The following is a 27,677-nucleotide window of genomic DNA, read 5'->3' as shown; positions in this document are numbered from 1 at the left end:
AAGTATGAAGTCTTTTTGCCAAAATAGACATCACTGCCCTCTTGTGTCCACCTAATATAATGCAACAGATTTCTGAACACAAAACACTAGTTCAGTGACAATTTCTTTTAAAACAGATATTTGTGGAAGTAAAATGATTTGACCACAAATATCCATAGCTGATTAAGTTTACCTAGTCAAATCATGTTCTCTTAGAAGTATAAAGTTTGTTAGAAAAAAACATACTACTTTCAGTTTTCAAAAAAATATTTTATTTGAATGCTGCAACAATAAAGGGAGAATAAAACAAAAATCCACTGAACATTGCATTTGTACATCAGCATGATCGTATGGCTTCATATACATATTGGCTAACAAACTGCAAAGCAATAGGAAGGGAGACATTCCCAGCCAAAGCAAGACTTCGCTAGCCTGGTCTCAAATCACTTTGTGCTCTCTTGCCAACTACATTGCTGTCAATGTCATGCCAATGACAGAGTTGGCAAGACAGCACATACAGGTCTGGGACCCAGGCTAACAATAATAGGTCATTGGTCACCCACCACCACAACGCGGTCCCTTCCCACTGACTCAGCTAAGCCATGTATTGTATCACAATAATCATTGTCCAAGTGTAGGTATTAAGTAGCCTGGTCCCAAGACGTCAAACAGATCTGGAACCAGATTGAATTGTTTGTATCTGGGAATGTTATTGCAGGTCACACCAGCAGCACACAAGCGTCTAGTTACATGCAAGTTGGTCTTATTCTTAATTGAAAGAGCCAGGCCATTAACAGTCTGAACGTGGGACTGTAAAGGACATGAAGACATAATACGATGAAGGGAGCAGGCAGGAGGAGAGGGATGGAAGCTAGTTGAATATGTAACAGAGATAAACAGGGTGAAATAAACTAACAAAGAAAAGGAAGGAATGTTTCTTCTTAATCTTCAACCGCTCATGACCATCCGGACGAGTTCTGTGACGGAGAGAGAAAGAGATGAGACCGAGAGAGGGAAAGAGAGAGAGAGATGACAGCCCTCATTTTGACATCAGCACAGACAACTTCCAGGATGACCGTTTCAGACAATGTGTGGAGCGATCGATAGAGCAGGAGAATTACATTCTGGATGAGTCGTCAGGCAAGATACAGATCAGGGGGTAGACAGATGGGGCGCAAAAGTACAGGGAGATTTTAGCTACAGCTTCATTGTAACTGTGGTTAACAGGAGTAACTGGTCTACTATGGGAAACATAGTCCAAAACAGCAAAATTATAAAATAATGTAACTACATAAATGTGTAAAGTATGAAATGGGGCTTTCACAGAAAAACTCCACGGCAGACCAAGGCCTATTTTGGTCCCGTAAAGATGGTCACATTACATTATTTACCAAGCTCTGAACACCAAGTAAAACAAACATTCTTGCTCAGCATGTACAGTTGAAGTCAGAAGTTTAAATACACTTAGGTTGGAGTCATTAAAACTAGTTTTTCAATCACTCCACTAATTTCTTGTTAACAAACAAATTAACAAAACTAAGTCAAGTAATTGAGTGGCCATCAAAGCCCTGACCTCAATCCCATAGAAAATGTGTGGGCAGAACTGAAAAAGCGTGTGAGAGCAAGGAGGCCTACAAACCTGACTCGGTTACACCAGCTCTGTCAGGAGGAATGGGCCAAAATTCACCCAACTTATTGTGGGAAGCTTGTGGAAGGCTACCCAAAACGTTTGACTCAAGTTAAACAATTTAAAGGCAATGCTACCAAATACTAATTGAGTGCAAGTAAACTTCTTACCCCACTGGGAATGTGATGAAAGAAATAAAAACTGAAATAAATAATTCTCTACTATTATTCTGACATTTCACATTCTTAAAATAAAGTGGTGATCCTAACTGACCTAAGACAGGACATTTTTACTAGAATAAAATGTCAGGAATTGTGAAAAACAGAGTTTAATTGTATTTGGCTGACGTGTATGTAAACTTCTGACTTCAACTGTACAAACTATCCCTCTAAAAGAGGGAATCTCAATTGTATTTCCTTGATTCCAGTCTCCTCAAAACACATTGGAAGAGAAGGTCCAAGGTGAGCGGACACGAGGAATCAAGGACACACTTGAGACCCTCTAGTTCTGTAGAGAGAAGGGCTGCCCTGGGGCAGAGTCTCAGTCCACCATGAGTCAAAACCTCCAGTTCAGACCACACAACATCGCACTCACCAGGCTTTCCCACTGCAAGAGCTTTTATATTTGGCAAAAAAACTTGAACAGCTTGATACTACAAAAAGGGACCCTAGATCAGGAGACAAATTCTTACTTTGATTAATAGACAATGTGTGGTACAGTAATGCAAGGACGAGCTGTGACTAACAATTTACACCCAGAGTTGATGTTGGGTTACTGTCTTCTAAGAGCTAGTGCGTTCTATGTTCTAGCGGGTAGTTTAGAAGACTAAGCAGGACAGCCTAGGTAGAGCACAGTTATACCCTCTGCAGCCTGACCCATACTGGCTCTCAGCCTGATGTGACGAATAAAGGCTGTGGAGAAAGTTACACAGCATGTTACAAACTCTTTGTATTCACATTCTGGTCCGATCACCCAACAAGACATTGTGTTGTATTATAGTACTAGCACCACCTCAGTCCAGGTCCTCAGCGGACCGTTTTATCAGTACACAATACCAGTATTTGACTACTCAACCGTTAATGCAGACATTTCAATAGTTGTGCATTTAAGCAGGCTCTAAAACAGCTGTTTGCATCTTCATTCTGGTACACACTGTAGCCCAGCAAGCTCCCCCTGACAGCTTCTATAGTACTCTACATTACCTATCCACACACAGCAAGGAAACATGCACTGTTATGCAAGGGAGCTCCCTGGGTTGCACTTAGGTGTTACTTACTGAAGAGGTGTAGTAGTGGTGGTGTAAGGGTTTAGGGTGGTGGGATCATTACATCACATGAACCTAGTCCAGTTATAGCTCATCCTGTTATCTCCTATCTCCGTCCATCATTCTGTTTTTACTCTTTCCCTCTCACCTTCATAGTTGATACAGCCATTAGCGTCCTCGTGTCCAGTAAGAAGTGTCTCTACCTCCTCCTCCGTCATCTTCTCCCCTGAAAGACAGAGTTACAAACGTTATACAGGACCAAAAGTATGTGGACACCTGCTCGACAAACATCTCATTCCAAAATCACATGCATTAGTTGAGTTGGTCGCCCCTTTGCTGCCTCCACTCTTCTGGAAAGCTTTCTACTAGATGTTGGAACAGTTGGCAAAATGCATTGGGGCAGGTAGCGGTTTCCTGGCATCCGCCAAACAAGAATTTGTCTGTCGGACTGCCAGATGGTGAAGATTGATTCATCACTCCAGAGAACTAGTTTCCACTGATCCAGATTCCAATGGCGGTGAGCTTTACACCACTCCAGCTGACGCTTGGCATTGCACATAGTGATCTTAAGCTTCTATGCGGCTGCTTGGCCATGGAAACCCATTTCATGAAGCTCCCGAGGAACAGTTATTGTGCTGACATTGCTTCCAGAGGCAGTTTGGAACTGGGTAGAGAGTGTTGCAACCGAGGACAGAGGATTTTTACACACCATGTGCTTCAGCAATCCCGTTCTGTGAGCTTGTGTGGCCTACCACTTCGCGGCTGAGCCGTTGTTGCTCCTAGACATTTCCGCTTCAAAATAACAGCACTTACAGTTGACCGTGGCAGTTCATGCAGGGCAGAAATTTGAGTTGGAAAGGTAGCATCCTATGACGGTGCCACGTTGAATGTCAACTGAGCTCTACAGTAAGACCCTTCCACTGCCAATGGCGATTGCATGGCTGTGTGCTCGGTGTTATACACCTGTCAGCAACAGGTATGGCTGAAATAGCCAAATCTACTAATTTGAAGGGGTGTCCACATACTTTTGTATATATAGGGAATATGACATTAAGCAGCCGATTTTATCCAAAGGGACTTGCAGTCATGAGCGCTTATATTTTTTACGTATGGGTGGTGCAGGGAATCAAACCCACTATCCTGGCATTGTAAGAGCCATGCTCTGACAACGGAGCTACAGAAGACAATGTGTAGTGGTGTTCAGTTTGAAAATAACCTTTTACCAGAAAATGTCAGGTTCATGTTACATTTGTGTTGTGATAAACTGAATCGATTCATCAGGAGTCAACCTTGCAGTATATTTCAGCAATAATTTTGAGTCAACTTCCAAATTAGATTATTTTGATCAGTGATTTAAATCTTGTGGATAAAAACACGCATTGTAAAAAGATCTCTCTCAGATCTGAAAGAGTAAAAGAATGTAACTAACCTAGTGTGGTGAGGACGTGCCGTAGCTCTGCCCCCATTACAGTTCCGTTGCCCTCCTTATCGAAGACACGCAGTCCCTCAACAAAATCCTCAAAGGAGCCCTGGTCCTTATTCTTAGCGATGGCCTGCAGCATAGGAAGGAACTGCTCAAAGTCGAGCATCTTGTGGTTCATCTCTGAAAAAATGTAAATTGAGGAAATGGATGAATTGATGATATGAATGAACACCGGTACACACCTCTCAATCCTTTTAACCCATGAGTCATCACTGGACAAAAGGTGGTCAATGCACCTGATAAGGCCCTTGCTTGTGAAAATGGGAAGAACCCAAATCCAAACAAGTTCTGGTAGAGACATATAGAGGTCAGTAAAGGTTGGCTGTACAAACTCACTCATGTAGATATCTTAGAGAGCACAACCTAAAACACTTCCTGTTTCTCATTCTTGTAAAAGCTAATTATATGATTTGAGATTCTCAGGGATGCATCGGTGCGATCAGTAGGACACAGAATAAAATATACTTAACAAAAATATAACCACAACATGTAAAAAGTTGATGTTTCATGAGCTTGAAATAAAAATGCCAGAAATGTTCCATATGCACAAAAAGCTTGTGCTCCAATTGCTTTACATCCCTGTTAGTGAGCATTTCTCCTTTGCCAAGATGATATGCCACACTTGTCAGGTGAATGGATTAAGAAGCTGATTTAGGGTTCCGGCGCCGACAGAGATGGCCGCCTCGCTTCGCGTTCATAGGAAACTATGCAGTTTTTTGTTTTTTTACGTGTTATTTCTTACACTAGTACCCCCAGGTCATCTTAGGTTTCATTACATACAGCCAAGAAGAACTACTGAATATAAGATCAGCGTCAACTCACCATCAGTACGACCAAGAATATGTTTTTCGCGATGCGGATCCTGTGTTCTGCCTTACAACCAGTTCCACGGAGTGGATTACATGCAGCGACCCAAAGAAACGACTCAGAAAAAGAGGGAAACGAAGCGGTCTTCTGGTCAGACTCCGGAGACGGGCACATCGTGCACCACTCCCTAGCATTCTTCTTGCCAATGTCCAGTCTCTTGACAACAAGGTTGATGAAATCCGAGCAAGGGTAGCATTCCAGGGGGACATCAGAGACTGCAACGTTCTCTGCTTCACGGAAACATGGCTAACTGGAGAGACGCAATCCGAAGCGGTGCAGCCAGCGGGTTTCTCCACGCATCACGCGGACAGAAACGAACATCTTTCTGGTAAGAAGAGGGGCGGGGGCGTATGCCTTATGGCCAACGTGACATGGTGTGATGAAAGAAACATACAGGAACTCAAATCCTTCTGTTCACCTGATTTAGAATTCCTCACAATCAAATTTAGACCGCATTATCTACCAAGAGAATTATCTTCGATTATAATCACAGCCGTATATATCCCCCCCCAAGCAGACACATCGATGGCTCTGAACAAACTTTATTTAACTCTCTGCAAACTGGAAACGATTTATCCGGAGGCTGCATTCATTGTAGCTGGGGATTTTAACAAGGCTAATCTGAAAACAAGACTCCCTAAATTTTATCAGCATATCGATTGCGCAACCAGGGGTGGAAAGACCCTGGATCATTGTTACTCTAACTTCCGCGACGCATATAAGGCCCTGCCCCGCCCCCTTTCGGAAAAGCTGACCACGACTCCATTTTGTTGATCCCTGCCTACAGACAGAAACTAAAACAAGAAGCTCCCACGCTGAGGTCTGTTCAACGCTGGTCCGACCAAGCTGACCAACACTCCAAGACTGCTTCCATCACGTGGACTGGGAGATGTTTCGTATTACGTCAGACAACAACATTGACGAATACGCTGATTCGGTGTGTGAGTTCATTAGAACGTGCGTTGAAGATGTCGTTCCCATAGCAACGATTAAAACATTCCCTAACCAGAAACCGTGGATTGATGGCAGCATTCATGTGGAACTGAAGGCGCGAACCACTGCTTTTAATCAGGGCAAGGTGTCTGGTAACATGACTGAATACAAACAGTGCAGCTATTCCCTCCGCAAGGCTATCAAACAAGCTAAGCGCCAGTACAGAGACAAAGTAGAATCTCAATTCAACAGCTCAGACACAAGAGGCATGTGGCAGGGTCTACAGTCAATCACGGACTACAGGAAGAAACCCAGCCCAGTCACGGACCAGGATGTCTTGCTCCCAGGCAGACTAAATAACTTTTTGCCCGCTTTGAGGACAATACAGTGCCACTGACACGGCCTGCAACGAAAACATGCGGTCTCTCCTTCACTGCAGCCGAAGTGAGTAAGACATTTAAACGTGTTAACCCTCGCAAGGCTGCAGGCCCAGACGGCATCCCCAGCCGCGCCCTCAGAGCATGCGCAGACCAGCTGGCCGGTGTGTTTACGGACATATTCAACCAATCCCTATACCAGTCTGCTGTTCCCACATGCTTCAAGAGGGCCACCATTGTTCCTGTTCCCAAGAAAGCTAAGGTAACTGAGCTAAACGACTACCGCCCCGTAGCACTCACATCCGTCATCATGAAGTGCTTTGACTAGTCAAGGACCATATCACCTCCACCCTACCTGACACCCTTGACCCACTCCAATTTGCTTACCGCCCAAATAGGTCCACAGACGATGCAATCTCAACCACACTGCACACTGCCCTAACCCATCTGGACAAGAGGAATACCTATGTGAGAATGCTGTTCATCGACTACAGCTCGGCATTCAACACCATAGTACCCTCCAAGCTCGAGACCCTGGGTCTCGACCCCGCCTTGTGCAACTGGGTACTGGACTTCCTGACGGGCCGCCCCCAGGTGGTGAGGGTAGGCAACAACATCTCCTCCCCGCTGATCCTCAACACTGGGGCCCCACAAGGGTGCGTTCTGAGCCCTCTCCTGTACTCCCTGTTCACCCACGACTGCGTGGCCACGCACGCCTCCAACTCAATCATCAAGTTTGCGGACGACACAACAGTGGTAGGCTTGATTACCAACAACGACGAGACGGCCTACAGGGAGGAGGTGAGGGCCCTCGGAGTGTGGTGTCAGGAAAATAACCTCACACTCAACGTCAACAAAACTAAGGAGATGATTGTGGACTTCAGGAAACAGCAGAGGGAACACCCCCATCCACATCGATGGAACAGTAGTGGAGAGGGTAGCAAGTTTTAAGTTCCTCGGCATACACATCACAGACAAACTGAATTGGTCCACTCACACAGACAGCATCGTGAGGAAGGCACAGCAGCGCCTCTTCAACCTCAGGAGGCTGAAGAAATTCGGCTTGTCACCAAAAGCACTCACAAACTTCTACAGATGCACAATCGAGAGCATCACCGCCTGGTATGGCAACTGCACCGCCCTCAACCGTAAGGCTCTCCAGAGGGTAGTGAGGTCTGCACAACCCATCACCGGGGGCAAACTACCTGCCCTCCAGGACACCTACACCACCCGATGCTACAGGAAGGCCATAAAGATCATCAAGGACATCAACCACCCGAGCCACTGCCTGTTCACCCCGCTGTCATCCAGAAGGCGAGGTCAGTACAGGTGCATCAAAGCTGGGACCAAGAGACTGAAAAACAGCTTCTATCTCAAGGCCATCAGACTGTTAAACAGCCACCACTAACATTGAGTGGCTACTGCCAACACACTGTCAATGACACTGACTCTACTCCAGCCACTTTAATAATGGGAATTGATGGGAAATGATGTAAATATCACTAGCCACTTTAAACAATGCTACCTTATATAATGTTACTTACCCTACATTATTCATCTCATATGCATACGTAGATACTGTACTCTATATCATATCATCCTTATGTAATACATGTATCACTAGCCACTTTAACTATGCCACTTGGTTTACATACTCATCTCATATGTATATACTGTACTCGATATCATCTACTGCATCTTGCCTATGCTGCTCTGTACCATCACTCATTCATATATCCTTATGTACATATTCTTTATCCCCTTACACTGTGTATAAGACAGTAGTTTTTTTTTGGAATTGTTAGATTACTTGTTCGTTATTACTGCATTGTCGGAACTAGAAGCACAAGCATTTCGCTACACTCGCATTAACATCTGCTAACCATGTGTATGTGACAAATAAAATTTGATTTGATTTGATTAAACAGCATGATCATTACACCTTGTTCTGGGGACAATAAAAGACTACAGCTGTCTCAAATTTTGAGGGAGTGTGCAATTGGCATGCTGACTGCAAGTGTAACAGATGTGAAATGGCTAGCTAGTTTGCGGGGTGCGCACTAATAGCATTTCAATTGGTGACGACACTCTGCTCCGAGACCTTGAAGTAGTCGTTTCCCTTTGCTCCGCAAGGGCCGGGGCTTTTGTGGAGCGATGGGTAATGATGTTTTGTGGGTGTCAGTTGATGTGTGCAGAGGATCCCTGGTTCGAGCCCAGGTAGGGGCGAGGAGAGGGACGGAAGCTATACGGTTATATTTTTTTAATTTGACCTTTATTTAACTAGGCAAGTGAGTCAAGAACAAATTCTTATTTACAATGACGGCCTACCGGGGAACAGATTTTTACCTGGTCAGCTCGGGGATTCGATCCAGCAACATTTCAGTTACTGGCCCAACCACTATGCAATCCAGCTCATAAAGTTATACATACATACATACATACGTAGGAGCTACCGAATGTCATGTTTGGTGATTCTGGACATTTACAAGCGAATGTGAACGAGACACATTGTGCAAATGAACAAAGTTTTGACACATGCTTGTCTGAAGGAAGAACAGTACTGGCTCTGGAGCAGCATGTGTACATGCTGTGTCTGGGTGGAGTCGCTAGGGCAACGGGCTTGTTTGCTCTGAGAAGACAGGGGGAGGAGCAGACAGGCCAGAACAGAGGAGAAAAAAAATGCAAGGGAATCAAGCTGCAGTGGCAGCTGTATAGATAACTCATCCAAAGGGCTTTGATTTCTCAAACACGGCAGAAAGCTAACACAATATGATGCCCCGTCACCTTATTCAGCCACTTACTTAGAGAAGTTAGTTAACACGACCCCTAGGTTTAACGCAGAATTCTTCCCTTTTCAAGCAGAAAAAAAAAGACTCATAAGAAATATCTTGCTGTGTTTTGAAAACACAGATATAAAAATGCTTATTGCAATTACTGTTCAGCATCAAACAAATTTTGTGCTTCAGTTGCACTTCTTCACTCGATGAGAATTTACCAAAGGGCATTCTACTTTTCTCTGTGTAGCCAGTCTACTTTTCTCCAGTAAAATGCAAGATGAACTTTAAGCAAAAACAATAAGAAATGTAGTTGTAGCTTAAGGTAAACATTAGAAATATGATGGCAATGCATAGTTCTTGCAAAAAGAAATAACTTGCTTTTTCATTGTAAGCTCATTTACGTGTGTGGCTGCTAGCCGAATAGAACTACACTTTGTTGTCATCCGATGACAATGAAGCTATTTTCTGCCAGATGTGTTGCAGTAATGTATCTTCTGTGAAGGAAAACTATAGTTACACGTCCCTGATCACTCTATTGAAGCCAAAAAACACACTGGACTTTCAATATAAAAGTGACCCATGTCAATACACAACTGGACTCACTTCTCCCGTTGTGCTATTTACTAACAAACGCGTGACTGGCTCAACTGTTCTGGGGAACTACGGTAAGCTTCATAATGTAAAATTATATGATGGGGGGAAAATGGAGAACGTAATCTGCTTTATCTCCTAACTGCAGGTATTTACTTAAAAAGTAGCTACAAATAGTTCAATGTTCTGAAAAACTTCAAATAAATTGTTTCAACAGTACACCTCCCAAGCCTAATTGTATCTCACCTTCAGCCTTGGGGTTGCCCAGGACCTTGAGGACCTCAGAGTTAACAGGATTCTGTCCCAACGCCCTCATGACATCACCACACTGACTGTAGCTGATCTTTCCATCACCGGTTCTGTCGAAGAGGAGGAAGGCCTCCTTAAACTCTGGAGGAGGGAGAGAAAGGGACAGGTGAGTGTCTGTCTGTCTGTATGACCATCCCTTTTCCTCAATGCCTCACCTCCCTCAAAGCTCATTGGAGGAAGGCCAATGAAGGGTCATTGGATCATCTTCTCTAATGAGAGAGGTGAGGATTGGAGAGGAAAAGAAATGAGTGTTTAAAAGATGTTAAAATGGCTGAGGGGGAAAAAAACAGCAAACATGTTGGAAGCTGATAAAGTAGGAGATAGATTGAATGGTACAAAAGAAAATCTGTCCTATAGTCCAACAACTGATAATGTGCATCACTTCATAGTTTTAGCTAAAATAACTTGTTAGCTAGCACACACACACACACACACACACACACAACCTTTGTTCACCAGGTATGTCACTTTACATTAAGGTAAATGTGTCTACCCAGGATAATTGGGTCCATTGTTAAGGTTAATTGAGTTCAGGGACATAGATGGGTTGGGGGGGAGGCAACCTCAAATGCCATTCTATTAAAAGAAAATATACACTTAAATATAGTCTATTTCCCAAATGAACTGAATTTAAATGGAATTGACCGCAACCCTTCAGGGTAGGTCTATGGAATATCCCTTCAGGACCCTAGGAGGCAGACAACACTGGTATGTTGTGGAACTTTTTCCTGTTCTCAGGAATGTGCCAGCCTCTTCACTCCTGGCCCGCTGAGTTCCATTTCCCAACACCATATAAAAAGGTAGTGGAGGGAGAGCTGTATTATGCCAAGAATTATTAAACAAGCCAGGGAGGAGAGAAAACCAATCTACTAGTCTGTTTCTAACTCCACAAAAGGAAAGGTAACAGTCCAGGGGACAAGCTAGTTTAGATAGCATGGAAATGTTTGTGGTACATGGGAATGGTACAACTGGGAACGCATGCAGTTTGATGCAAACGCACTACTAACTAGTATATGGTATGCAAAAGGTGGATTCTCTGTCTATAGATACGCACCTACACACACACGAGGAGCCGATTACTACCTCACATACTAGACCTGAGCTTACTAAACATGGATAGAAAGTCTGTTTATAGCTATTTTATTCCCAACTATTGACCGGGGGAAAAAACAAACAGGAAATAGACATGACACAACAGCCTAAACTCACTGAGTGTCTTGAAATATAGCAATGACACTGTACTTGTAGGCTAACATCCATGGTGTGCCTACAGCAACTGTATCAGACCAACAACATGCCTGTCAACACTGTTAGATTAAGGGCCCAGATTTAAGGGCCAAATGTTAGGGTCCTTCACCAATGACTCACCGTGTATTTGATCCAGGTTAAACTCAATCTGGAAAGAACAATCAGTTGCATATGGAGTTTGAGAAAACACAGAGGACAGAAAGGAAATAGTGGTAACTTCGCTACAATAGAGGAATGACAGACAAGGCATAAAGCTGATGAGTCAGACGAGCAAGAAAGAAACATTAAAGTGGCATCTGTCTGAGTTGAGGATGGCAGCATGCAAGAGTTGGTATAGTTAAAGTTTTGGGAAAGTAACTAGCTACCGTAGTTAGCTAGCTAATCTAGCGAACTAGTTTGTAACTCACCCATGATTTGATCTTCTGAGAAGTCAGACTGTTCAAAGAAAGATTAAGTTAGCTATGATGTTGCTCAACCCTGTGGGCAAGGACCAGTGGTTGCTAGTTAGCCCAGCTAACTAAAGTTAGAACGTTGTCTGTCAAGTTGGCTATCACACCCTTACCTAGTTAGGAACTAGCTACTAGTCAGTAAGAGAAAGACTAACATCTGTGGGACAGTTGGAGACAGGGGTAATTACAGTTACTGGTATATCAACGAGCTAGGGTTACTACTATACAGTAATGGCAAGTAGCTAACCTTGGCTAGCTACGATAACGCTAACTTGCTGGTTCTGCTCAATCAAACTGGCTAGATAGCAAGTAAAGTTAACAGCTTGTTATCTAGTTCGACAAACAATTCCGAAATAAGAATACCATTTCGAGTAGCTAGCTAGATTGCTAACTATTTAATCAAGGTTATTGAAGAACCTACCATATCTGTAGATGTTCGAGTGTGTCGAAGATGTCGGGAGGTGGAGGAATGTGACAGGTCAGAGGGGAGTGAAATATCAACTAATGCCGCGTTCAAAACCATTGGGAACTCAGGAACTCGAAGTTCTCTGACTTCCGAAATCAGTGCATTCAAGACAACTGGGAACTCGGAAACAAACGATCTTCGACTTAGTTTGAAACGGTAATTCTACTCGGAATTCCTCTTTCTAGCACTCCCACTTTCCGTCCTGAAGAGCACTGACGTATTGATTTGACCTCTTATTTATCCGAGTTCCCAGTCATGAAAGCACCATAGCACTAGCACAGCCCCAGCAGTCTTAATTTCGCGTCATAGCTCTATGCTGCATCTGCACTGTGCGCATAACCTTGGACAGTGCAGCGTTGGAGTGGCCTGTCCATGGTAACACTGTTAGAAACTGTTATAGGCCTAGGTACACTACTGTTGTGTTACATTTTGGTCTGTGACAAAAATGGTGTTGGATTCCTCAGGTCCATCGATTAGCTCATTGAGCTGCATACCTAGTCAGCCAGGTATGTGGGCCACAACCTGTCTAATTCCCCCGATCAATGAGGACGTAGTGCCTTGGGGTGTATACAGTCTAGGGGTTTGTTGACCCTTTTATAAACTCTAGCAACACAGACACATGCTGCAGAGCACTAATTCCAGTGATTGACTTGGGCAGAATCTCACCGGAGCTCAGTACCAAAACCTCACATTTTCTGCTGCTTGAACTCCTGTTCCTATAATTGAAAATTGTCTCAAAAGTAGTGGAGCTCCTGCACCTTAATATAAACAGCACCGGCACCCAAAATGAGCACTGGCACCTGTTTCAGTCCAAGTCAAGCACTGACTAATTCTATTGCAAAGTAAGTAGCATTGATGAGAGCGAAGCTATGCACGTTTCACAACAGAGTGACAGTGCTAATGTGGGTGACTGAATATAGCCCTACCAAGTGTGATTGTCTCTGTGATTTTACATTTCTAACCAACCCTTCTTATCTTCTTCTCAGGATGTACAGTACCAGTCAAGAGTTTGGACACAACTACTAATTCCAGAGTTTTTCTTTATTTTAAAAATGTTCTACAGAGTAGAATAATAGTGAAGACATCAAACTATGAAACAACACATATGGAATCATGTAGTAACCAAAAAAGTGTTAAACAAATCAAAATATATTTTTCATGTGAGATTCTTCAAAGTAGCCACCCTTTCCCTTATTGACAGCTTTGCACACTCTTGGCATTCTCTCAACCAGCTTCAATGAGGTAGTCACCTGGAATACATTTCAATTAACAGATGTGCCTTGTTAAAAGTTCATTTGTGGAATTTCTATCCTTCTTTATGCATTTGAGCTAATCAGTTGTGTTGTGATGTGGTAGGGATAGTATACAGAAGATAGCACTATTTGGTAAAAGACCAAGTCCAAATTACAGCAAGAACAGCTCAAATAAGCAAAGAGAAACAACAGTCAATCATTACTTTAAGACATGAAGGTCAGTCAATCCGGAACAATTAAAGAACTTTGAAAGTTTCTTCAAGTGCAGTTGCAACAACCATCAAACACTATGATGAAACTGACTCTCATGAGGACCGCCATAGGAAAGGAAGACCCAGAGTTACCTCTTGCTGCAGAGGATAAGTTAATTAGAGTTAACTGCACCTCAGATTGCAGTCCAAATAAATGCTTCACAGAGTTCAAGTAGCAGACACATCTCAACATCAACTGTTCAGAGGAGACTTCATGAATCAGGACTTCATGGTCCAATTTTGCTGCAAAGAAACCACTACTAAAGGACACCAATAATAAGAAGAGACTTGCTTGGGCCAAGAAACACAAGCAATGGACATTAGACCGGTGGAAATCTGTCCTTTGGTCTGATTAGTCCAAATTGGATATTTTTGGTTCCAACCGCCGTATCTTTGTGAGACGCAAAGTAGGTGAACGGATGATCTCCGCATGTATGGTTCCCGCCGTGAAGCATGGAGGAGGAGGTGTGATGGTGTGGCCATGCTTTGCTGGTGACACTGACTGTGATTTATTTAGAATTCAAGGCACACTTAACCAGCATGGCTACGACAGCATTCTACACGAATACACCATCACATCTGGTTTGCGCTCAGTGGGACTATCATTTGTTTTTCATCAGGACAATGACCCAAAAAACACCTCCAGGGTGTGTAAGGGCAATTTGACCAAGAAGGTGAGTGATGGAGTGCTGCATCAGATGACCTGGCCTCCACAATCACCTGACCTCAACCCAATTGAGATGGTTTTGAATGAGTTGGACCGCAGAGTGAAGGAAAAGCAGCCAATAAGTGCTCAGCATATGTGGGAACTCCTTCAAGACTTTTATTTATTTATTTTATTTTACCTTTATTTAACCAGGTAGGCAAGTTGAGAACAAGTTCTCATTTACAATTGCGACCTGGCCAAGATAAAGAAAAGCAGTTCGACAGATACAACGACACAGAGTTACACATGGAGTAAAACAAACATACAGTCAATAATACAGTATAAACAAGTCTATATACAATGTGAGCAAATGAGGTGAGAAGGGAGGTAAAGGCAAAAAAGGCCATGGTGGCAAAGTAAATACAATATAGCAAGTAAAACACTGGAATGGTAGTTTTGCAATGGAAGAATGTGCAAAGTAGAAATAAAAATAATGGGGTGCAAAGGAGCAAAATAAATAAATAAATTAAAATTAAATACAGTTGGGAAAGAGGTAGTTGTTTGGGCTAAATTATAGGTGGGCTATGTACAGGTGCAGTAATCTGTGAGCTGCTCTGACAGTTGGTGCTTAAAGCTAGTGAGGGAGATAAGTGTTTCCAGTTTCAGAGATTTTTGTAGTTCGTTCCAGTCATTGGCAGCAGAGAACTGGAAGGAGAGGCGGCCAAAGAAAGAATTGGTTTTGGGGTGACTAGAGAGATATACCTGCTGGAGCGTGTGCTACAGGTGGGAGATGCTATGGTGACCAGTGAGCTGAGATAAGGGGGGACTTTACCTAGCAGGGTCTTGTAGATGACATGGAGCCAGTGGGTTTGGCAACGAGTATGAAGCGAGGGCCAGCCAACGAGAGCGTACAGGTCGCAATGGTGGGTAGTATATGGGGCTTTGGTGACAAAACGGATTGCACTGTGATAGACTGCATCCAATTTGTTGAGTAGGGTATTGGCTATTTTGTAAATGACATCGCCAAAGTCGAGGATTGGTAGGATGGTCAGTTTTACAAGGGTATGTTTGGCAGCATGAGTGAAGGATGCTTTGTTGCGAAATAGGAAGCCAATTCTAGATTTAACTTTGGATTGGAGATGTTTGATATGGGTCTGGAAGGAGAGTTTACAGTCTAACCAGACACCTAAGTATTTGTAGTTGTCGACGTATTCTAAGTCAGAGCCGTCCAGAGTAGTGATGTTGGACAGGCGGGTAGGTGCAGGTAGCGATCGGTTGAAGAGCATGCATTTAGTTTTTCTTGTATTTAAGAGCAATTGGAGGCCACGGAAGGAGAGTTGTATGGCATTGAAGCTTGCCTGGAGGGTTGTTAACACAGTGTCCAAAGAAGGGCCGGAAGTATACAGAATGGTGTCGTCTGCGTAGAGGTGGATCAGAGACTCACCAGCAGCAAGAGCGACCTCATTGATGTATACAGAGAAGAGAGTCGGTCCAAGAATTGAACCCTGTGGCACCCCCATAGAGACTGCCAGAGGTCCGGACAGCAGACCCTCCGATTTGACACACTGAACTCTATCAGAGAAGTAGTTGGTGAACCAGGCGAGGCAATCATTTGAGAAACCAAGGCTGTCGAGTCTGCCGATGAGGATGTGGTGATTGACAGAGGTGAAAGCCTTGGCCAGATCAATGAATACGGCTGCACAGTAATGTTTCTTATCGATGGCGGTTAAGATATCGTTTAGGACCTTGAGCGTGGCTGAGGTGCACCCATGACCAGCTCTGAAACCAGATTGCATAGCAGAGAAGGTATGGTGAGATTCGAAATGGTCGGTAATCTGTTTGTTGACTTGGCTTTCGAAGACCTTAGAAAGGCACGGTAGGATAGATATAGGTCTGTAGCAGTTTGGGTTAAGAGTGTCCCCCCCTTTGAAGAGGGGGATGACCGCAGCTGCTTTCCAATCTTTGGGAATCTCAGACGACACGAAAGAGAGGTTGAACAGGCTAGTAATAGGGGTGGCAACAATTTGGCAGATAATTTTAGAAAGAAAGGGTCCAGATTGTCTAGCCCGGCTGATTTGTAGGGGTCCAGATTTTGCAGCTCTTTCAGAACATCAGCTGAATGGATTTGGGAGAAGGAGAAATGGGGAAGGCTTGGGCGAGTTGCTGTTGGGGGTGCAGTGCTGTTGACCGGGGTAGGAGTAGCCAGGTGGAAAGCATGGCCAGCCGTAGAAAAATGCTTATTGAAATTCTCAATTATGGTGGATTTATCAGTGGTGACAGTGTTTCCTATCTTCAGTGCAGTGGGCAGCTGGGAGGAGGTGTTCTTATTCTCCATGGACTTTACAGTGCCCCAGAACTTTTTTGAGTTAGTGTTGCAGGAAGCAAATTTCTCCTTGAAAAAGCTAGCCTTGGCTTTTCTAACTGCCTGTGTATAATGGTTTCTAGCTTCCCTGAACAGCTGCATATCACGGGGGCTGTTCGATGCTAATGCAGAACGTCATAGGATGTTTTTGTGTTGGTGAAGGGCAGTCAGGTCTGGGGAGAACCAAGGGCTATATCTGTTCCTGGTTCTAAATTTCTTGAATGGGGCATGTTTATTAAGATGGTTAGGAAGGCATTTAAAAAAAATATCCAGGCATCCTCTACTGACGGGATGAGATCAATATCCTTCCAGGATACCCCGGCCAGGTCGATTAGAAAGGCCTGCTCGCAGAAGTGTTTCAGGGAGCGTTTTACAGTGATGAGTGGAGGTCGTTTGACCGCTGACCCATTACAGGTGCAGGCAATGAGGCAGTGATCGCTGAGATCTTGGTTGAAGACAGCAGAGGTGTATTTAGAGGGGAAGTTGGTTAGGATGATATCTATGAGGGTGCCCATGTTTAAGGCTTTGGGAGGTACCTGGTAGGTTCATTGATAATTTGTGCGAGATTGAGGGCATCAAGTTTAGATTGTAGGATGGCTGGGGTGTTAAGCATGTTCCAGTTTAGGTCGCCTAGCAGCACGAACTCTGAAGATAGATGGGGGGCAATCAGTTCACATATGGTGTCCAGAGCACAGCTGGGGGCAGAGGGTGGTCTATAGCAGGCGGCAACGGTGAGAGACTTGTTTTTAGAGAGGTGGATTTTTAAAAGTAGAAGTTCAAATTGTTTGGGTACAGACCTGGATAGTAGGACAGAACTCTGCAGGCTATCTTTGCAGTAGATTGCAACACCGCCCCCTTTGGCAGTTCTATCTTGTCTGAAAATGTTGTAGTTTGGAATTAAAATTTCTGAATTTTTGGTGGTCTTCCTAAACCAGGATTCAGACACAGCTAGAACATCCGGGTTGGCAGAGTGTGCTAAAGCAGTGAATAGAACAAACTTAGGGAGGAGGCTTCTAATGTTAACATGCATGAAACCAAGGCTATTACGGTTACAGAAGTCGTCAAAAGAGAGCGCCTGGGGAATAGGAGTGGAGCTAGACACTGCAGGGCCTGGATTCACCTCTACATCGCCAGAGGAACATAGGAGGAGTAGAATAAGGGTACGGCTAAAAGCTATGAGAATTGGTCGTCTAGAACGTCTGGAACAGAGAGTAAAAGGAGGTTTCTGGGGGCGGTAAAATAGCATCAAGGTATAATGTACAGACAAAGGTATGGTAGTATGTGAATACAGTGGAGGTAAACCTAGGTATTGAGTGATGAAGAGAGAGATATTGTCTCTAGAAACATCATTGAAACCAGGAGATGCCATTGCATGTGTGGGTGGTGGAACTAATAGGTTGGATAAGGTATAGTGAGCAGGACTAGAGGCTCTACAGTGAAATAAGCCAATAAACACTAACCAGAACAGCAATGGACAAGATATATTGACATTAAGGAGAGGCATGCTTAGTCGAGTGATCAAAAGGGTCCAGTGAGTGGAGAGGTTGGTTGGGGGTCACGGCGATTTAGACAGCTAGCCAGGCCATCGGTAGCAAGCTAGCATAGGATGGAGGTCTGTTGTTAGCCACCTCTTGCGTTCCGTCAGTAGATTAGTGGGGTTCCGTGTGGTAGAGGGGATTAATCCAAATCACACAACAACAACAAAAATAAAAACAATAGATATAGTTATAGAGGCCCAAGAAGAAAACATAATAATAATAATACAAATAAATAAATTGTCCGATTGTCTAGCAGCCGGTAAGACAGCTAACGGTTAGCAGGCCGCAGATGGGCGTTCAGGTAACGTCGCGACGGAGGAGCCAGCCGGATCTCCTTCGGGTAGATAACGTCGGCAGTCCAGTTGTGAAGGCCCGGTGGGGCTCCGCGTGGGCAGTAAAACGGGTCCGGATAGGTGACTGCAGCCCAAGAGTGATTGATGGAACTCAGGAGTGATTGACAGAGCTGGCTAGCTCCGGAATAATTGATGTTTGCTCCGGAATCGACGAAGGCCGATAGTCACACGGATAGCAGCTAGCTAGCTGTGAGATCCGGGTATGAATGTCCAGAGAGCAGTTGAAATCCAGGGACATGGAGAGAAAAATTGGTCCGGTATGTTCCGTTCCGAGCCGCGCCGTACAAAACTGGCGATAGATTTTCGAGCTAAAGGATAGCTGATGACCACAAACCGTGGTTAGCTGAATACTAACGATTTGCCAGTAAAGAAGCTAACTAGCTTCTGAACTAGCTTCTGGATTATCTTCTGGCTAGCTTCTTGGAGTTTCTGGCTAGCTTCTTGGAGGATTACAGATTTGAGATAAATAATACTTTTTTATAAATATAAATTGGTGAGGCGGGTTGCAGGAGAGTGTTTTGAAGATGAGTTGATGGAAAATAAAAATAAAATGTATGTGAAAAAAGTTGTAAATATATATATATATATACAGGACACGACAAGACGAGGACAAAAGACGTCTGAACTGCTATGCCACCTTGGAGTAAGACTGTTGGAATAGCATTCCAGGTGCAACTATTTGAGAGAATGCCAAGAGTGTGCAAAGCTGTCATCAAGGCAAAGGGAGACTACTTAGAAGAATCTCAAATCTAAAATACATTTAGATTTGTTATATCATAGTTTTCATGTCTTCGCAAATATTCTACAATGTAGAAAAATAGTAACAAATAAAGAAAAACCCTTGAATTAGTAGGTGTGTCCAAATTCTTGACTGGTACTGTACATATGAAAATGCGGAAGGGTCAAGGTTATATCTCTCCTGGAGAAAACTGAGTGCATTCCCTCCCAGAGGAGGTCAGACAGTCACAGACAGTTTCTATAGCACTGCTCTAGTTTTCAACTCATCTTTATCCCACAATGATACTGGTAGTTTGGTTCCTATTAGTCTCTGATTAAACAATTGGAAGAGGATTTGAAAGAGGATTTGTGTCATCTGTTTTGTAAGCACATCATGATATTGAGAAACATAATTTGCGATGCTTTGTAGCTTTAACATTTCCTATGACAAAACAATAGTAATAAATTAAACATTTTCAAAATGGATTGATTGTTTGCATTTCAAGGTATAGACTATCACTCTGCCTACATTTCAGTCTATTATAAGATGGAACATTGGGCTATTTTTAGTACGTCCTATTATAGCCATATTAGTCATCATTGTATTTTGAAGCCTGCGTCCCACATTAGCCCTGACAATGCTGTGCACACACACACACACACACACACACACACACACACACACACACACACACACACACACACACACACACACACACACACACACACACACACACACACACACACACACACACACACACACACACACACACACACACACACACACAGAGAGCTGGGTGCTGTGGCACTCACCTCCATGGTGCTGGGGTCAAATGGAGAGTCAGAGGGTCGCAGCATCCTGGGTCTCTGCTCTGGAGCTGACCTTGGCTGGGCAAGGTTAGCTGAGGGCAGGCAGGGGAAAGGAGGCCCCAGTCTGGGCTGCTGGGCCACAGGCGATGGAGACTTCTTAATGGACGGTTCTCTTTTAGGGGCCATTGCTGGAGTCCGGAACAGTGCTCATGTATCTTCCTCTCTCTATTTTTTACTCTGGTGGTAACTAATGTGGATGCTGAGAAGAGTGGATGCACAGAGAGAAAGAGAGAGAGAGAGAGAGAGATCAATAGAGATAGGGAGACAGTCGAGAGAGATGGAGACAGAGAGAGAAAGAGCTATAGAGAGAGAGAGCAAGAGTAAGAGAGAGAGAGAGAGCGATGGAAAGAGAGGAATATGGAGAGATCCTGGTTGTATAGAAGAGAAGAACATGTGAGTGAGGCTGAAGCTGAGGCGTAGGAGTAGAGATGAGAGGGAGAGTAGAATGAGGAGGGGGATGCAGCTAGAGAGAGAAAGCCAAGCTGTATGACTCCAAGCACATGCTTTAATATGGTTTAGAAAGACAGGCGCATGTGTGGGGGAGTCAGTGAGCATGCTTGTTTGTATAAGTGAGCTCAGTATTCAAGTATTATTATACACGTTATTATACACATAAGTGGCAGGTGTTTTATCACCAATACACCTGCCACTAATTATATTTTTAAGGGATTTGTGTGTGTTGTGTGTGTGTCTATTTGCATATTAAAATAAGACTTGATACAGCCAGAAAGCTAATAACAGAATGTTCTACTTTGTAATCTTGAACAATATATGTTCTAAAGTAGCTTCTATGGCAGATGAAGTTGACTGCAATCCTGTCGATTGTGAGGATATGTAATGGCTCTTTATCCGCTTCTTCATTTGACCCATTGCACACAATGCAATGCACATACCACTAGATGTCAGTATTGCTCAAGCATCACTCATGGACCCTGTTAAATAGGAGAGAAGAGTTAGGTATTTAGATGAATGCATAGATCATAGAGATCATATATCATTAGTTTACAGTTATGACTAATGTAACCTTAATCGGGGCTTAAACCTTCCAGTAATTAAACAAATCCAGTAATTAATTAAAGTGTGATGATGACATTGTGATCTGTTGCACAGAAGTGAGCTTATCTCTGAGAGCTCACATCAATTTCACTGTAAATCAAATCAAATCAAATTGTATTTGTCACAACAGGTAGACCTTACAGTGAAATGCTTACTTACAAGACCTTAACCAACAATGCTTTAAGAGGTTTTAAGAAAAAAACATTCAAATAAGTGTTAAGTAAAAACTTTAAAATAGAAAATGAAAGTAACAAATAATTAAACAGCAGCCGTAAAATAATAAGCGAGGCTATATACAGGGGGAACCGGTACAGAGTCAATGTAACCCTGGGAGAGGCTATATACAGGGGGTACCGGTACAGAGTCAATGTAACCCTGGGAGAGGCTATATACAGGGGTACCGGTACAGAGTCAATGTAACCCGGGAGAGGCTATATACAAGGGGAGGCAGAGTCAATGATACCCGGGAGAGGGGGTACCGGTACAGAGTCAATGTAACCCGGGAGAGGCTATATACAGGGGTACCGGTACAGAGTCAATGTAACCCGGGAGAGGCTATATACAGGGGTACCGGTACAGAGTCAATGTAACCCGGGAGAGGCTATATACAGGGGTACCGGTACAGAGTCAATGTAACCCGGGAGAGGCTATATACAGGGGGTACCGGTACAGAGTCAATGTAACCCGGGAGAGGCTATATACAGGGGGTACCGGTACAGAGTCAATGTAACCCTGGGAGAGGCTATATACAGGGGGTACCGGTACAGAGTCAATGTAACCCGGGAGAGGCTATATACAAGGGGTACCGGTACAGAGTCAATGATACCCGGGAGAGGCTATATACAGGGGTACCGGTACAGAGTCAATGTAACCCGGGAGAGGCTATATACAGGGGGTACCGGTACAGAGTCAATGTAACCCGGGAGAGGCTATATACAGGGGGTACCGGTACAGAGTCAATGTAACCTGGGGAGAGGCTATATACAGGGGTACCGGTACAGAGTCAACGTAACCCGGGAGAGGCTATATACAGGGGGTACTGGTACAGAGTCAATGTAACCCGGGAGAGGCTATATACAGGGGGTACCGGTACAGAGTCAATGTAACCCGGGGAGAGGCTATATACAGGGGGTACCGGTACAGAGTCAATGTAACCCGGGAGAGGCTATATACAGGGGGTACCGGTACAGAGTCAATGATACCCGGGAGAGGCTATATACAGGGGGTACTGGTACAGAGTCAATGTAACCCGGGAGAGGCTATATACAGGGGGTACCGGTACAGAGTCAATGATACCCGGGAGAGGCTATATACAGGGGGTACTGGTACAGAGTCAATGTAACCCGGGGAGAGGCTATATACAGGGGGTACCGGTACAGAGTCAATGTAACCCGGGGAGAGGTTCAAGGGAACTATTTATCATTTAGCTATATTCAGAAATAAAACATAGAAGCATAAATCCTCACAAAATGTGACATTGCAGTGAATTACATGTTCAAATAATATGAACTGCAAAGACCTTTCACAACAGTTAAATCAGTTATTATATGATCAGTCTATTTAACAGTGTTAAAAATGGCCACTATTGGCTTCTTCTGTAGTTCTAAATTTACCACTATTGGCTTCTTCTGTAGTTCTAAATTTACCACTATTGGCTTCTTCTGTAGTTCTAAATTTACCACTATTGGCTTCTTCTGTAGTTCTAAATTTACCACTATTGGCTTCTTCTGTAGTTCTAAATTTACCACTATTGGCTTCTTCTGTAGTTCTAAATTTACCACTATTGGCTTCTTCTGTAGTTCTAAATTTACCACTATTGGCTTCTTCTGTAGTTCTAAATTTACCACTATTGGCTTCTTCTGTAGTTCTAAATTTACCACTATTGGCTTCTTCTGTAGTTCTAAATTTACCACTATTGGCTTCTTCTGTAGTTCTAAATGTACCACTATTGGCTTCTTCTGTAGTTCTAAATGTACCACTATTGGCTTCTTCTGTAGTTCTAAATGTACCACTATTGGCTTCTTCTGTAGTTCTAAATATACCACTATTGGCTTCTTCTGTAGTTCTAAATGTACCACTATTGGCTTCTTCTGTAGTTCTAAATATACCACTATTGGCTTCTTCTGTAGTTCTAAATGTACCACTATTGGGGTTTCCGCTCTAATTGACGAGGCTCTGCTAAACTAACTAGTGTTCTCCTGTATGTAAACAGTGTTGTGAAAGTAGCAGATGGACAGACGGACAGATGTTATCAACAGAACGTTAACAACCTGAGCTGAACTCCCAAAATAGACCCCATCTGTTGTTCCTGTGCCCCATCCCTCCCTCTGCCCTCCCCTCCCTTTCCTATTCTCCTCCTTCACTCTCTCAATCACTCCCACCAATTTCAATTTCAGTTTATGGGCTTTATTGGCATGGGAAACATATATCAACATTGTCAAAGCAGGTGAAGTAGATAATAAAAAGTGAAATAAACAGTAAAAATTAACAGTAAACATTACACTCTCTTTGCATCAACTTCATGTAATTGTCAATAAAAGCTTTTGACACTTATGACATGTTTGTAATTATACTTCAGTATTCCTTAGTAACATCTGACAAAAATATCCAAAGTCACTGTAGCAGCAAACTTTGTATAAACTAATATTTGTGTCATTCTCAAAACTTTTGGCCACGACTGTACAAAGAGGATATTTTTGCAGAATTCTGCATGCAGTCTCAATTTTGGTGTTTGCCCCATTTTGTAAATTCTTGGTTGGTGAGCCCAATGTAATGTTATTGATTATTATTATATTATTATTTGTGCCCTGGTCCTATAAGAGCTCTTTGTCACTTCCCACGAGCCGGGTTGTGACAAAAACGAATTCTTATGTTTAATAAATGTATCGTATAGCGTGTGTGTGGCAGGCTTATAATGATGGCAAAAAACAAAATTTGAGAGTACGCTGACCCTGGTGCTAGAGGGGGTACAGCTGACCCTGGTGCTAGAGGGGGTACACAGCTGGAGGTTGTTTGTTTGAAGGGGTACGGGACTATAAACGTTTGGGAACCACTGCTCTAGGATAATGGTGTCTAGATGAAATTTGTTTTTGTGGTCCTGGCAACCGGACCTTTTTTAGAACACCATTATTTTGGTCTTGCTGAGATTTACCGTCAGGGCCCAGGTCTGACAGAATCTGTGCAGAAGATCTAGGTGCTGCTGTAGACCATCCTTGGTTGGGGACAGTAGCACCAGATCCTCAGCAAACAGTAGACATTTGACTTCAGATTCTAGTAGGGTGAGGCCGGGTGCTGCAGACTGTTCTAGTGCCCTCACCAATTCGTTGATATACATGTTGAAGAGGATGGGGCTTAAGCTGCATCCCTGTCTCACCCCACGGCCCTGCGGGAAGAAATATTAGTGTTTTATGCCAATTTTAACCGGACACTTTTTGTTTGTGCACATGGATTTAATAATGTCATATGTTTTTCCCCCAACACCACTTTCCATTAATTTATATAGCAGACCCTCATGCCAAATTGAATCCAAAGCTTTTTTGAAATCAACAAAGCATGAGAAGACTTTGCCTTTGTTTTGGTTTGTTTGTCAACTAGGGTTTGCAGGGTGAATACGTCGTCTGTTGTACTGTAATTTGGTAAAATGCCAATTCTACATTTTCTCAGTACATTGTTTTCACTGAGGAAATGTACGAGTCTGCTGTTAATGACAACGTAGAGGATTTTCCCAAGGTTGCTGTTGACGCATATCCCATTGTAGTTACTGGGGTAAAATGTGTCTCCACTTTTGTGGATTGGGGTGATCAGTCCTTGGTTCCAAACATTGGGTAAGATGCCAGAGCTAAGTATGATGTTAAAGAGTTTAATGTATAGCCGATTTGAATTTGTGGTCTGTGCATTTTATCATTTCATTAAGGATGCCATCAACACCACAGACCTTTTGGGGTTGGAGGGTTTGTATTTTGTCCTGTAGTTCATTCAATGTAATTGGAGAATCCAGTGGGTTCTGGTAGTCTTTAATAATTGATTGTAAGATTTTGTTTTTGTTCATGTATATGTTTGTTGTTGTTTATTCTTTGTTATAGGGCCCAAAACATTGGAGAAGTGGTTTACCCATACATCTCCATATTGGATAGATAACTCGTCCCTCACAAAGTCCTACTCTACCCTCTCCCAGCACTTCTCCTCCTCTCCTTTCCTCCTCCTTCCCCTCTTCTTCATCAATCACCATGGGATCCCTGATGCACTGCTCCCATACAGCTCTGGTCATGCTTACAAAACACTACAAATGAATCACTTATGTTCAGAGTACAACTAAACTCACCCATTGAATGTTCTCTCAAACTAACTTGACATATTCCTTTTAAGTCTGAGTAAAGTGGAGCAGATAAAGGACTTCAAGCTCACCCAGCCTTTTGGAATTCTTATCAGCGACCAACATTGATTGGCCAGAGAATCAACAGCGTATGTAACAAGAAAGCTCAAAGGACACAGTGGCCTTGACCCTGGAGGACAGTTCAATGACCCCCATGACCTCTCTGCTCCGAAAAAGGACTAGACAAGACAGCACTCCCTTCGCAAAGCCGACACAAGCAGACCAAGAGAACACTTGGCTTAGCCTACGCTACGTGACTCCTTGCATAATATCTGAAAAGAGAGAAAACTCCCTTTGAGCCCCCCTCTCCGGGCCCTCCTGCCTTGCCTTCTTTTTGTGCCCTGGCTCCAAAGAGACCCCCATCTGTCGCTCCACTCGCCCCATTGTGGGAGCGTCAAAGCTGGGCAACTTCCCCAAAGCAGTGGGCGTGAGGAGGGGGGCCAGGCCAGGGTAAACAGAACAGCACCCAGAACCCATTAGAATCTCTTTAACTCTGACACCCTAGTAATTCTCACAGAGCTCTGGGAGGGGAAGGACCCCACCCCCTTATTCCAGATCACAATATCACCTTTTATATCCACTCACATATGTATTAAGTCCACCAATCTGCTCTTTTTCTACCCCCCATACCAGCTCTTTCTTGACGTTTCTTTTGGCATCTAGCGCTAGCCCATCCCCCCCCTCACTAGCCATACTGAAATACTCACATGTCATTATACTGTACTTGAAGAGGTGAACATGGTTGTTTATGTACAGGAAGAATTGTCTAGTGGTTGACTCTTGTTCAGGAACCAAAAGTGTTGTTGGGGTTGTTTGGTGATGTAATAGCTTGTGTATAGTGAGTAAGTAGAGTTTATTGGTATCAAGCCCAGTTCATGACATACTAATTAATTCTGACTCTATGGAGTTTAGGCTATTACTTTAGCAGATCTCACTCTCCATCTATTTAATTTAAATTTTCCACCCCCTCACACCTTACCTCTCCTCCCCATGCCAACCTTCTCCTCTCCCTCACACATCCTCCTTTCTTCCCCCTCACACCTCCTCCTCTCCTCCCAATGCCAACCTCCTCCTCGCCTCTCCTCCCCCTCACACCTCCTCCTCTCCTCCCAAAGCCAACCTCCTTGCCTCCCCCTCACACCTCCTTCTCTCCTCCCCATACCAACCTCCTCCTCTCCTCCCCCTCACATCTCCTCCTCCCCCCCTCACACCTCCTCCTCTCCTATCCTTCACACCTCCTCATCTCCTCCCCCTCCTCCTCTTCTCCCACCTCCTCTCCTCCTCTCACACCTCCTTCTCCCCCTCACACCATGCCAACCTCCTCCTCTCCTCCACACGCCAACCTCCTCCTCCCGCCTCACACCTCCTCCTCCCGCTCACACCTCTTCCTCTTCCCCTATCACCTCCTCCTCTCCTCTCCTCCCCTCTCATCTCCTCCTCACCTCCCCCTCACACCTCCTCCTCTCCTCCCCCTCATACCTCCTCATCCTCCCTCACACCTCCTGTTGCTATAGGCCACCAAGTGCTAATAGTCAGTATCTAAATAATTTGTGTGAAATGCTTAATAGTGGATGTGATGTAAAGAGAGAGGTCTACTTTCTTGGGGACCTGAATATTGACTGGTTTTCATCAAGCTGTCAATCAAGAGGAAGCTTCTTAGGTTATTAATTCATCCACCAGGATGTTCACAAACACTACAGGGACAAGATCATCCACATGTATTGATCATATTTTTACTAATACTGTAGAACTTTGTTCTAAAGCTGTATCTGTACCCATTGGATACAGTAATCACAGTATTGTGGCTATATCCAGGAAAGCCAAAGTTCCAAAAGCTGGGCCTAAAATAGTGTGTAAGAGATCATATAAAAGATTTAGCTGTGAGTCTT

General features: G+C 43.8%; 1 protein-coding gene across 1 annotated transcript; it reads right to left on the bottom strand.

Annotated features, from left to right (window-relative positions):
- Positions 1-228: 228 nt before the first annotated feature.
- Positions 229-12,443, bottom strand: LOC112216364 (myosin light polypeptide 6). Its single transcript, XM_024376311.2, has 6 exons — positions 12,326-12,443; positions 11,863-11,890; positions 10,145-10,288; positions 4,300-4,473; positions 3,019-3,096; positions 229-956 (listed from the first exon to the last, which is right to left on the bottom strand). Exons 1-6 carry the CDS (start codon positions 12,425-12,427, stop codon positions 928-930), a joined length of 555 nt encoding a protein of 184 aa, XP_024232079.1. The 5' UTR covers positions 12,428-12,443; the 3' UTR covers positions 229-927.
- Positions 12,444-27,677: the final 15,234 nt, after the last annotated feature.

The sequence above is a fragment of the Oncorhynchus tshawytscha genome, linkage group LG16, assembly GCF_018296145.1.
Source record: "Oncorhynchus tshawytscha isolate Ot180627B linkage group LG16, Otsh_v2.0, whole genome shotgun sequence".
Lineage (NCBI taxonomy): Eukaryota > Metazoa > Chordata > Actinopteri > Salmoniformes > Salmonidae > Oncorhynchus > Oncorhynchus tshawytscha.
The sequence above is the reverse complement of the archived record's forward strand: the minus strand, read 5'-3'. Positions and strand labels throughout refer to the sequence as shown.

Excerpts from the sequence above, each read along its gene's own strand:
- LOC112216364 (XM_024376311.2), bottom strand. The coding sequence starts at position 12,427 with ATGGTTTTGAACGCGGCATTAGTTGATATTTCACTCCCCTCTGACCTG. Across the intron at positions 10,289-11,862 it reads CTCAGAAGATCAAATCATGG|AGTTTAAGGAGGCCTTCCTC; the intron begins GTGAGTTACAAA and ends TCCCTCCTCCAG. Across the intron at positions 3,097-4,299 it reads GCACGTCCTCACCACACTAG|GGGAGAAGATGACGGAGGAG; the intron begins GTTAGTTACATT and ends TCTGTCTTTCAG.